Source organism: Chlamydotis macqueenii, chromosome 19 (genome assembly GCF_036417535.1).
Source record: "Chlamydotis macqueenii isolate bChlMac1 chromosome 19, bChlMac1.mat, whole genome shotgun sequence".
NCBI classification, from domain to species: Eukaryota; Metazoa; Chordata; class Aves; order Otidiformes; family Otididae; genus Chlamydotis; species Chlamydotis macqueenii.
The window spans coordinates 6600947-6614346 of NC_141574.1; the positions used below are offsets into that span (position 1 = coordinate 6600947).

A 13400-nucleotide genomic window follows, 5' to 3' on the forward strand; every position below is an offset into this window, starting at 1 on the left:
TCCCACATTAGTTCTGCACCCTGGCAATGTTTAAAATTTAACAGATGCTTTTATGGTGCTTCAGTGTCCACCTTGTGCCCACCTGACAGAATCCAGCCCATAAACTGGGCTGTTTATTTCTTCAGCTTTTTCTCTCCCCTTTTTTGAAGCACCCTGGAGAACCCAGACCTGCCGTCGTAGTTTTTGCTGGGGGGCTCTGGGCATCCAACATGTACAGAAGAAGAATTCAACGCTGGGGTCTTTATTAAACATTGTCATTTATTTTGATTACAGATAGCTCCTTTATTTCAAACAGAACAGTTTATTTGCTGCAAAGTTTTTTTTTTTTATGCCTGTGGAAAGAGTTAGCATTAAAAAAAAAAAAAAAAGGAAAAAAGGCTTGCACACATGCAAATCATACTGAATGTTGCCAAATGAATTAAAACGAGTAGCAGAGCTTCTTCTAAGTTATCTACTTGCCTACGGAGGAGAAACAACCACCGACAGCGTGAAGCCCCTCTGGCAAAAGCTTCCCGGTGCAGTGATGTTAACTGAACGGAGCCAAAGAGACCACAAGTCTGAGACTGCGTTTGCAGCCGGAAAAAGCAAAGCCAGAGCATCGCTGCTGCGCACCAGGAAAACGATGCTGTAAGCTGGTCGGGGAACGGCTTTGAACAGATGGAAAGGGGCTCCCTCTTAGCAAAGGGAGTCACGTCTGGTCCTTTGAACGTACGGGAGAGGAAGTTTTCCACACTTTCCTGCCCTCCCCCAGGTTTAGGATCAACCGAAATTCTGATTCAAAAGCCAAAGTGCACGTTCCAGCGCTGCTGCTCTGGGGTGATCCATTTTCCATCAAAAATAAAATAAAATCAAAACCCTGTTTCTTAGGGAAAAAAAAACCAAAACAAGCCAACATTTTAGAAACAAAGCACTTCTGGTCCAGGGGGCAAAGGACACAGCCAAGTGACCCAACAGCTTTTACATCTCCAGCTGGCTGTGTCCGCCAGCCCTCAGTGGCAGTGATGCTGGGATGAACCCTGGGTTTATTTTTTTCTTTTATAAACCTTCAGAATTGTCGCCTCTTTTCTCAGCAAGAGCAATGGACCTGAGCTGAGCCCTGGCTCCAGATTTTACAGATTACTCCCCAAAATGGACCAAATAGGCGCTCCCAGCATTGCTGGTACGAGCTCCAGGTACCACGTGAAAATCTCTGGAGTTATCACAGCAGCGTGGCTGGTGGGAAACTGGATTTTACATCTGAATAAATACTGGGCAGGCACAAGTGCCAGCCTGATTTGAGTAAGGCTGGAGGGTGAGAGCAGCATCCAGGCACGCAGTGGGCTGGGGATTTAGCTCCGCACCGGGAAAGCAGAGCTCTCCCTTCGGGCTGGCTCGCAACATTAAGAGAAGCCCCCCCGTTGGTGTGTGATCAGACGTCTGTTGTATCTCAGCGGCTATGCTATTCACCAGCAACTCCTGAAGTCAGGATTGGACAGGATTTAAGGTTTATCTCGGTGGCAATCCGCTTTGGGGGTGACTGCTGTCTGCCCATCACACGTGGAAAAGCAGCTTGGGTCCAGCAAGATCCCGCGCTAAGGGAAGGGAGCCCTTCCCTGCAAAGTCTGGGCACCTTTCTGCTCCCTTTTTGTGCTCTTCTAAGGGCCTCGTGTTACCTCACCTTGGAGATGCACTTTTGAGAGGTTAAAAAGCATAGCATGTCACTAATGTTTAAAAATACCTGGCCAGCTTTTATAAAATACAAGTGTTCAACGTGATCACCTTCTTTGAAAAGAAAAAAGTTGACATTCATTGTACGGGAGGAAGGCAGCAATCCAGACTCCCGAAGCATCCCACTGTGTGAATCGACCCTCTGCCAGGCCCTCCAACGCTGAGGCCTCGCTGTTCAGTCATCCTTGCTCAACGCGCCCACCCAACAGCCACGGAGCCGGACATCACGTCTGCGGTGTCGCAGCGCCTTGCTCCGAGTTGGGGAGCTCCCCAGCCTCAACTGTTCTGTCCATCTGCTGCAAGTCTATGTTGTCTGTCTTGCCTGATCCAGCTTGCAGGTCCTCCTGGCTCTCGGCCAGGCCATCTTGGCTCTCCAAATCACTTACCTGACCCTCGCCAAACTCCAGAATGGTTGGCAAGTTGCCTTGCTTTGGGCAGCGTCTCTTTAGGCTGACCAAGAAGGGTTGTGGCAAGGAGAAGATGTCCACGTTGTTGCCAAGATCGATCCAGGTGACACTGGGGAACTTCTTGGGGTCCTTCAGGGTTTCGGTGAGGTCCCGTAGGATGGCTTTGGTGAGCCGGTTGCCATTGAGGGAGAGGGTGGTGAGGTGGGGCAGCACGCAGAGCGCCGGCAGCAGCTGCAGCAGCATGTCATCCGTCAGCTCTGTGAAGCACAGCTCCACCGTGTCGATGTGCTCCGAGCTGTGCTGGAGGTAGGACGTCACGCGGTCCAAGTCTTTCAATGTCAGCGGGATGCCCGACAAGTCCACTGTGTTGTCCTGAGGCTTTCCCATCAGGACAGCTTTCAAGCTGCAGGGGAAGAAAAGAAGGATATTAAGAGGGGGGGAGACGGGGACGGGACAGGGGGGACACATCTCTGCTTGGTGGCATCACTTTGGGCTCCACGGCTGCTCTTGGAGGGGGCAGGAACATGAGTCATCATGAAGATGGTCAGCTGGGGGTAATGGTCTCTTGTAGAGGCCAGGAGTGTGTCTGTGCAGCTGAGGGGCAGAGAGACATATCAAGGGTGTTTATTGATAGAAGATGGCCAGAAACAAGAAAAGCATATTAAAAAAAAACCAAACAACATAATTTGGAAAGAATGCAGAGTTCTTTTCCACAACCACTGCAAAACCCTAGAATAGGGAGACTGTCCTGCAAAAAAAAAAGGGTGAGAAAGCACCTGATTAGATGAACAGGAATGGCTGGTGCTGATGTAACACTTCTCACGCTGCTGATTACGAAGCTCTTTGAGCAGAAGGATGTTTGTTTGTCCTCTCGGCTCTACAGGTGGGAAACTGGGGACCTGCACCAGAACAACTTGAGCCCAAGACAGCAAATACAGGCCAGACACCGGCAGGGTTAGGTGAGTTGCGCTAGTATTTCCAGTGTGTTAGACCTGTTACGTCTCTTCAGTCTAGCTTCCGAGCAGATGAGCTCTAGGGAGAAATCCTTAGATAAATAAATTAATTCTCACAATTGCCCTACAGAGACTCATTAGCATGAGCTAGACTGGAGTTTCACAGGTCAATTTATCTTCTAAAGCGAATCAAAGAACACATCTACAATGCGGACCTGTTGGCAGGCTAGTGCCGCTGAGGCTGTTTTGCTAATGAATTACTCTGAGTGAATTAGGAGCTGGAAGGCGCCTCATGCATGCTAATTGCTCATGTCAACTTGGTGAGCTCACGTCTCATCTGCCTCATGCCAAACCAGCCAGCTGTGGAAATGCAGTTGCCTTTCGGTACAGCCTGAGCCACGGACTGGGTCTGCCCAGCACCTGTTGGTTTTTCTAGCTGAAAAATGCCAACCAGCACTGACACTGCTTTTCTGAGCTGCCCAGCAAGCGCACCGCAACGCTGTGCAGATGCTCAGGTGCAGCTGCTCCAGTGCCGACGCATCTCAGTTGAAATTTGTCTTGTGTCGCACGGTAAGATGTTTCTACATCTCGTCCCACAACGTGCGACCCAAGCTGTGCGCTGTTTGTGATCTGGGGCTGTGTGCAGGCAGCTGGTAAGCGTTGGGCTTTTCCCCTGAGGACTTACCGAAGCAACACAGCTAGGGAGATGTAAAATGCGCTGAGCTTTTATTGTAAATAATGCGCATAGACAGACAACCTGCAAGGTGCTGTGAGCTCCCCGCTAGACTCTGGGTGAGTAACTTTTAGGCTAGAAGCAGGGTGAAGGGACGTTAAGGTGATCTGCAGGTACCAAAGCATTTTATTGTTGAGTGATCAATACCTGTGTATAAGGAGTTTGCCACGGCCGCTTGATGTACTGGGGAACTGCAAGTCAAGGAGTGAAAAGGGGTGGGGGTATATGTATATATGTGTGTGTACTTTCAAAAAACCAACCAACCAAACAAACAAACAAAAAAAAAACCCCACATTGTCACCAGAATACTGCCTGAGAAATGACTGCATTTGCCCTTGGGTTTCAGCTGTTGGCCAGACACCACAATGCTGTGGAGGACCTGGGGCCAGGCTGCTGCTCTGTCTCCTCTGGGCAGCTTTTTCCAAGCTGCCCATGAGGGCTGACTGCCTGGAGACTGTTATTTCAAATAAAGGGGGGGGGGTGGAAGGGGGGAAATGAGAGCTTTACTCCAAAGGTCCAGGCCCATAGGTTGTGTGCCAGTTAACAAGACAGTCTCCCAATCCACAGCTACTCTTCTGCTCTCCTGAACAGCACAAAAGCTGTTGAATGGGTGCCACAGGGACCTGGCTACGACCCAGCTGAGCTGGGGTGAGAGCAGGGAAACGCCTGGGTGCTGGTTTTTTTAGACCAGAAACTTCTCACAAACCTGACCAGGTTGTGATGGGGGGGTTTGGGAGGGGTGAAAGCTCTCTTTCAGAGTTCCCTTGGTGATGCTGGATTATGCTCCACGGGCTGTTTAGCAGAACTTTGTTCTTATTCCTCCTTTGCAGCTCTTCTTATTACAAGGAAGAAATGGCTGTAGGGCACTGGGATTAAAGTCAGCTTCCATCTAGAGGCTTGGCTAAACCCTAGGAAAACAAGTTCTCTTCCCAGTTTCAATTTGCACTTAAGCTGTGCCTTTCTGATACAGCACCGTGGCAGAAAGGGAGGTGATTTCACAGAGCCTCCTCGGCTCCAGCAGGTACCGAAATCGGAGGTGGATGCAACAACCGGCTCTCAAATCACAGTCGTTTCACATGAACTATTTGTTTTCAGGCAACATCCCATAGGAAATAACTAAATTTAATATTTTTTATTGCTAGTTCCCCGAGCCCTTTACAGGCTCACGTGGCCCAGTGCAACCCTCCTGCTCTAACAGTTGTGCTGTGAGCAAAATGGCTGAATTTCACCTAAACACGGCTATGCAATGGTAAGGTCTCCTGAAGGAAATAAATAAGACAGCGAATCTCCCCCCGCAAAAAAAAAAGGCTGAGCAGCAGTAGCCCAAATGGCAGCTGCACAAATTAATTTCCCATCCTCAAAACGTGGGTGCGTGCAGCAGCCGGCCAATTTCTCTACCACCACTAAGGAGAGTGATTGATGTCTTATTAACCTTCTAATTCTACACACCCGGGAGACCTGAGGGTAATTTCAATCCATCTTCCTGACTGCAGCCCTGGTATAAATAAACTGCTGGGATACGGCATCGGGCGAGCGAGCCGGGGCAGCTCAGCGTCTGTGGGCACGCTGGTGCCATGGGCTGGGACAGGGACCGTCAGGTTGTGGGAGCTCATCACTGCACAGCAAGCCCCGGGACCCTCATAGGAAGCCAAGGGAGATGGAGAGAACCACAAACATCCGGGATGTCTTGCCCATTGAAACGCACACAAATCTGATTGGAATCTTTAAAAAAGAAAGAAACCTTGGATCATTAATTGTGTGGCTGTGACTTATTATAGACATTATCCAACGGTCAGGTTGGGGCAGGAGCAAAGGCTGACGAATGAGAGCTGCTGCTACAGTTTATTATTATCTACATGTTTCAGTTGCTGGTTTGCCCTGGAAAAGATTATTCATACAGGCTGCTTCGTAAAAGGCTGGCCGGACAATTTCTATAATTGTAATCTTTTTTTTCTTTTAAATATTGGTGCCTTGATGCAATTGGCACTTCCCCATCTGGGCTTCTCTCAGTGGCAAGAGGTGGTGAAGGTGGGATTCATCTGCTTCACCCCTCTGTGCCACCTTAAAACTAAACAGCTGACCAAACCTGCACTGCGCAGTGGAGAGGGGTGTGATGGATAATGCTACTGGTTGCTGGATTTATTCCACGCTGTGACTGAGGCTGTGCGAAGGAGCTGGAAGAAGGGTCAGAGCTCGGCTCCTTCATCCCCTTCCCCTGCCATCGGTGCTAAGCCTGGCTTTGCAGGGAGGTGAAGGCATAAGGCTCACTCCAGTAGCCCAGGCTAAGCCAGGGAAATTACTAACCTGGGCTTTGTTTTTCATCAGGTGCACCTGTAGGCAAATACCTACCCAGCCTAAAACCAGCGAGAGAAAAGTGATGTCAGTGAATTGCTGCAAATCTCCTCCTTTGGCAAGATCCTGAGCTCCACTTCCCCAGGGATGTGCTTTAAATCAAAACTGCCAGGCTGAATCTAAGCTTCATACAAATCCAAGCTTCATACAAAGAGTTGGGTCCTCACTTCAACACTGTTAGGTTAGTCTTAAAGCTTATTTAACGGAAGAAAATAGCTCAAAATTTCTAGGAGCAAACAGCTCTGGAAGCTCTGGTAGAAACAACTTACCTAGGTGGGGAATCAGTCCTCAAGCAGGACAACAAGAGGGCTTTTAAAAAAAACATTACAAAACTTCCGATGTTTTTCCTTGTTAATTATAAGAGGTTTGGTTGGCTTTTGTTTTTGTTTTCTTTTCTGGCAAGACAAATCATACAGTGCAAAAACTACGATTAAACGATCCGGCACCAAGCTCCAGTGGGCACCTCAGTAACGTCCTGGTGCCCAACACCTCTGGACTCCCACTAAACTCTCCTGTGCCTTGGGGACCCGTTTCACTGCTGCGGTCGCAATTCTGTTAGGGACAGCTCGTGGTTTGCTGGGTCAGCTGGACCCTCAAACACACACCTCCGCAGTGATTTAACAAGATCCACACTTATCCCTTTACAAGGTCTCATGTAACCTGTATGTAGGCAGAAAGACAGCTGTTAACGTGACGTGGTTCTCTCTACTGGTAATTTTTTGGCAACACTGGGAAAGAAAGAAACCCATGAAATAGTATGTTTATTATTTATTTATTTATTTATGCCCGCCTGCCTCCATGTAACTTCTTGTAGGACTTCTAGTCCCCCTTGCAGGGGGGTTGGACTAGATGACTTTTGAAGGTCCTTTCCAACCCTAACCATTCTCTGATTCTATGATTTAGTGTGGCTTTAATTTAGCAAAACCAAGAAGATAACAAAGGGGGAATGAGGATCACTTCAGGGCAGCTCTTTTTTTGTTGTTGTTTTGAGCTGCTTTCAATATTGCGTCACACTTGTTTTGTTCCTTGGAGTGCGCATACAATTTCTGCCACCAAGTAAAAGAGAATTTCTCACTAGGGCTCTATCCTTTTCCCCTTGAGAGCGATTTAGCTGATACCTGCTGAAACAGATTGATTATCTTGTACAAATAGCCTCTCACCCCAACGACCCACAGTTATCAAAGGGAGAGGAAATCTCCTGCCTGGCCAGGTCGGAGCAGCCCTGTGCTGATGCTGGGGGATGCTCGCTGTTCTGCAGCAGCCTACACTCAAGCTGTCCCTCAGGAAACAAACAAATCCCAAAGATGAGTTAATAAAAATAGCTCTGTGGATATTCTGAGGAGGATATTATGTTAACAAACAGCTGTAAAAACTTTTATCCCTGCTATAAAGCTTGCCGCAGAATGGCCCCAGCTCTCTGCAGGAACATCTTACCATTAAAGAAATCCCTGTGAGCTTTAGTGGAGGATCAGTTACACCCGCTTGGCTTCATCCTCACCTTTTATGAGGATATTCCATAGGGCAAGACACAGATTTTCTTCTTTGCAGCTGGAAATTTGACCAAGGTAATGATAGGACTGGATGTACAACAATGCACTCAACCCCGATAACGCTTTGGCAGGATGCTGATTTCTGCACGCTCATGCCGAACATAAAGCTATTTTGCACGAAGTATTGAATCAGATCAGAAACATGTTCACGTGAACAAGAATATTGATGTTTAGATCAAAGAGAATTAAAAGAAAGGGATTTCCTCTTGGGTTAAAGCCATGATATTTCTCTAAAGCACCGCAGGAACGGGGCCATGAGGTGCCAATGTGTCACAATAAAGTATAATTGGGCTACTGACTCAATTCCTTGGAGGGCAAAGGAATAGCTCAAGAAATGAAGAAGAGGCAGCCCCATAGAGTGAAGAACTACAGTACAAAACTTACATGGTGCCACTGGTGGGAAAACTATTTATGGACATGTCAGCAAAAATTACTGAACATAATGAGGCATCAGAAAAGAAGTGAAGTTTTGAGAGAAAAGACTTGTCCTGAAATACTGGTAATATCAAAGATAAACAGTAAATAGCTTTTTCAAAGTCCCTACTCCTGCCTCAAACCATGACAGTCAAACACTGGAATAGATATTTTGGAAACGGAGGGAAGGAATCCAAACAAATGCGTGTGCTCTGTTAGTAATAATGTTGACAAAAGGGGTAAGCTTTCCTGGCCTCAGAGGGGGAACTGAGCCAAGAAAATATAATTATTTAGCTTAAACGAGGAATGTGACTGAGGTGTATATAATAATATAGAATATGTTGTATATTACATAGAATATATTACAATAAGGATGAATAAAACAGAGAAGATGAGAATAAACTGCTCCTGCTTTGTCTCAATGTATGAGCTGAGGGACACCCACTGATGCTGAAAAACTAAACTCCCAGCAGATGAAAGGAAGGAGCGTGTACACAGAGCTCAAATTCACCTCCTAGCTCCAGCCACGGCATGTCACCGAGATCAAGGGCTGCGTGGGAGGTCCAAAGCGGACGCCGCATTGGTGTGGCTGATAACATCAAAAGTCATGGTAGGATTTCAAAACAAAAACAAAAAAAAAACCACCAAAAAAAAAAAAAAAGAAGAAAAGAGAAGTCTGGGTTTCTGTCCTAGAGCGTAATTGTAGAAATTCTATAATTCACCAATACAGGACCCTTTTGCTTCACTGCCAGGAGCCTGGCCAAGGACAGATGGTTTGATCCTACGTGAGTCACCTGTTGCTGAACAGCAACGGCCGTGGGACTCTGAGAGGCACGGCCGGGTCCAAAGGCTGTGGCAGGAGGCTGGGGGATATAAAAATACACATGCACGTGCCTGGGGATGTGTGTTTTGCAGCTGCTCTTTATTTAAACTGGGAAGAGGCATTACAGTCCCAGAGCAAAAATGCTTCTGCTTAACGCCAGTAGCAAGGAAAGGACTGTATTTCCCAAGTTAAATTAAAAAAAAAAAAATCTTTTTAGCAGGTTTGTGATGCTGCTTGGTTGAATACTTGCCTTTTTTTTTTTCTTTCTTTCCTTTGTTTTTTTTTTTAAAAAAGCAACCCAACAGTTATCAAAACATGGAAGATTGAATCAAAAAATAATGCAGACAGAGCGCAGCTCAGAACTGGAGTTGCCAAATTCTCCGACGTTGGCCCACCACAGCTCACGCTCACCTTTTACGTGATCCTAAAGCTTTAGCCCTCAGCACCCCAGCGTGTGTGCGCTGCTGTGATTACTCATTAGCTGGTTTAGCTCGTTTACTGCCGCAGAAAGGTTTGGAGGTTTATTAACAGCCTAGTTTTAAAGTCTCTGTTTTTTTCACCGCCTTTACAAATGAATAGCTTGGAAAGATTTCACTTCTTTCCTTTGAGAGATTCAGGGCAAAGAGGATTTTAAAATATAGAAAAATATGTAACTTCAAAACCTCTTTAGAGCTGACCAATAAACACATAAGAAATTCTTAAGTGTTTACTGTTAAGAGGGGAAGTACCAGTGGGGTTTATTTATTTTTTTTTTTTGTCTCTTTTTATTCCAAGAACCTGCCCAGTTTTGCTAAGGCTTGCAGGTTTTATGTCATAAACTCTAGACATCCCCGTTGTTAACTTCCATCCCCTCTTCCCAAAATCCCAGACCGCTCCTCCAGCGAGCGCCATCCGATTTGGGGAGGTAGGGAGGGCAGAGCGCTCGGCCTGGAGCTCATCAGCTGGGGGTTTTCCTCCTCATTTTGGCCCTGACGTGTGACATCAAAATTAACTTTATTACGGCCATTTATAGAATAACTGTGGGAATGCTTTCTGGGAATCACAGGATCTAAACAGGATCTCCTGTTGCCGTTGCAATACCAAACACTGGGATGTTTCTCGGATCCAGCACCGCACTTTTTTTAAGCAACCTGTTCAGAGCATACCTGGAGGGAATGCTGAAATTTTCTCTACATTTTCCTCTTGCAGCAGGATCCCCAGTGTCGCAAGCTGCTGGTCGCTGTGTGTGCGATGCTCCGCGGCGTGCCCAAGTGCACGGGCTGCTCCAGGAATAACTCTTTGTTTACACGCCTTTCCCTTCCAAATCCCACTGAATTTTCTTTGGCACCACACCAAGCTACAACGGGGGCCTGTTCCCTCCTCATTCCAGGCACAAAGCATGATAACTGCAGGGGGGATTTGATGGGAAGAGTGATTTCTGTGCACCCAAGAGCATCCCCTGCACCAGGAGAGCTGACACAGGTCTTGTGGCTTTGGCCACAGCGTGGTAGTGGAAAGACCATGGCCATCAGAGAGATCTTGAGCAATAAATCCTTCCCATCATGATGAGATCAAATCAAACATCTTTGATTTACATTTCTTTACTAAATTACACCATGCCTGTGCAATGTCTCCATGGCCACGTATTAAATTCTAAAAGCTCGTGATACAAATAACAAGGAAAAAGTAATTTTTCTCCCTGGATGAGTGCTGACCCTGTCCATCAGCCTCAACCCCACCTCCACCGGTCTGATGAAGAGCCATCCACTAGAGAGCAGTGTCACCCAGCCCTTGGTGCCCAAGAGCCAGCTCGTCACCCCAAACGGGGACGGCCCACAAACCACACCTTGTAGATGAGGTCCCACCTCGCAGGGGATGGGACGTGTCCAGTCCCTGGTGTGGTGAACGGATGAGATGTCATTGTGCCACCGAACGTCCTACTTGAGGCGCAGCCCTCGGCTCTTCTGCTGGGTACGTCACATGGGCTGAGTAAAATGAGAGCTGATGGTGGCTTTGGACAGCTGCACTCAGACTTTGAAGACCCAGATCCAGCTCCAAATGCATCCTAATATTCAAAATAATGTGCATGTGGAGGGAGGAATCTGGTATTCTGGGTGCAGCACCTCTTTGGGGAGAAACAGTGCAGAAGAAGAGAATGGAGAACAGAAGAAACAGAGAAGAGTCTCTGGGGCTGGGTGGATTTACTTTACCATCTCCCAAAATGCTTCTAATTCCACCCTAGAGCATCCTTCTGAGGAAGGGAAATAAAGGACAGAAATTTTCTTTGCATTAAGCATTTTGGCAACGCGATATTTAGTCCCTTTCTAAGGCTTATGTGCCTTAGAACATCAGAATCTTGTGCTAGAACAGAGGAGACGGGAAACCAAGGGGAAAGAAGGTCAGGGCACTGTCAAAGGAACCAGACACATTGAACAAGTTAGTGAAATGAATTTAAAAGGGGGGGGAAATGCGCAAGTGTTCTTGGTTTTTCAGTCCAAACCACATACATTTGACCCACTAACACTGGCCAAGTGGAAGTCACAGATCCATTACCCATGAACTCAAGGAAAGTCCATCAGGGTCCAACTGCTGGGGCTCACGCCCAGTCTGGGATGGACCAAAAGAGCACCCACTCCTTCCCATGGCCAAGAAAACTGCCCTTCCCTGCAGCTTTCAACAATCTACAGCTGCGAGATTACTGCTGCATCATAATCTCACCGCATCGCTGTGCTATTTAGTAAAAGGACCAAATTAAACCTTTAAAAGCAACAAGCTTCTTGGAAAGTGAAGTACTGTTATCCGAAGAAGCAACTTGATAAATACCTCCAGTGGGGATAATGAGCAGAAGAACTGCTCTCATTTGCCCGCTCCTCATCCCGGTCCAGAGCAGGGGAGGATTCAGATATTTAGTGAAGTGATGGTCTTTTGCTCCGTATGAGAACCACAATTTATATCTTACAAGAACAGGGATTTTTCCTAATTTGTTTTTAATTTCCTGCTAAACAAAATTCTAAAAATAAGCATTTGGGATCCATCAAAATGCTTTGCTATAATTGTAACTCTATTTAACTTACTGCAAAAAAGTGTAAATACCCTGCTGTTGGTGTACTCCATTTTTCTTTCCTCATCCTCCCCAAAACAAAATATATTTATAGTCTCTTTCCTATGATACATTTTGCTCTCAAGAAACCTGCATTTTCCTATAGAGAAATTGTGCCAGGATGTTTCCAGCGAGCTCCGCTCCAGCGTAACGAGAAACTGCGGCTGACGCCCCATTAATGACATGCGTTTGCAGAAAAGGCAATTTGCACACGTGCCAACAGAAAAACAACCAACAATTTACAAGAATACAACATGTTGGGATTGTTGCTTCTGTAAATGACCTCCTGGAGGAGAATTTGACCAGAATATGAATTTTTTTTCAAGTTTACATTGTAACAAAGAATAGTTTGCAATAAAATAAACAACATTTTCTTTCAATTCTAACACGGGGCGGGGGGGAAGGCTGGAAAGACTCTTGGAAAGGGACTTTTATGATTGAGTATATTAAAAATACCCAAGTAACTATTGGATTTACACGATTAAATGGTTTGACTAGAAAAAAGGACCTTTGCATCGGGTTGTAGTCCTCCCTGTCCAAAGGAAAGAGGCCATAGGAAGATAAATCACTAGTAAATTGCTCATAAAATCATACAATTTGCTGCCAATAAGTGTAAAGTTTCCAAGCTGGTGAGTTGGAAGGAAGAGGAGGAAAAAAGGAAAGAGGTGGGGCAAGAGGAAGGGGCTGTGATGATGAGGGCGGGAGACCCGTGGGGATGGACGGAGCATGGCTCCAGCCCCTTCTGCAAAGCCAGGACGAAATCCTTCATTTCAGCCTCTCCCTTTGGTTTTGTTACCCCTTCGTCTTATCGTTGCAGGGATCGGCTCCCGCAAGCAGGCTGGATGTGACCCCCAACGTGGGGTGGGGAGCGGGGCTGCTCCCCCTTGCCACAGTTTGTAGAGAGAAAGAAATGGGCTTTGACACATCTTGGCTACTCGCAGACGAAAGGGGCTGTTGTTAATTATCTCCATCTCTTTTTTTCTCTTCCTAAGGAGGCAACAGGGAAAGTCCAGGAAAAGTTTGCAGAGAATGGCACGCATCAAACCGAACAGGCTTTTGCTGAAGGTTTGAGGTTCACAGTTTTTCAGGGCTATTTGTGTTCCCTGTCCCTTGAAATAGGCTGAATTCCATCAACGCAAAAGGGAAGAAAACAGGATTTTTGCGGGGGGGTGGGGGGGGTGGGGGGGGCGGAGAGGGGAGAGAAGCTTCAACCCTGATCTTCCAGCCCAGTTTTCTCATCAGAAACCAGCCCAAAGAGGAAAAAAATAATCCCTCTCCCAACTGCTCTTCCTGCAATTAGGGAGTGATCAGCTGCCAAAGCGTGTGCCTGGGGCTTCGCTTTCCCTAAACTGTTTATTTTATTGGAGCACAGATCACATTTG

The 13400-nt window shown here is 46.7% G+C and overlaps 1 protein-coding gene across 1 annotated transcript in view; it reads right to left on the reverse strand.

The window, feature by feature from the left end:
* Positions 1-238: 238 nt before the first annotated feature.
* Positions 239-13400, reverse strand: part of LRRC75A (leucine rich repeat containing 75A) — an 81353-nt gene continuing 68191 nt past the window's right edge. Inside the window, exon 4 of the mRNA XM_086763301.1 lies at positions 239-2517. Coding sequence (XP_086619427.1) covers positions 1932-2517 — 586 coding nt within the window. The 3' untranslated portion in view covers positions 239-1931. The remainder of the gene's footprint in view (positions 2518-13400) is intronic.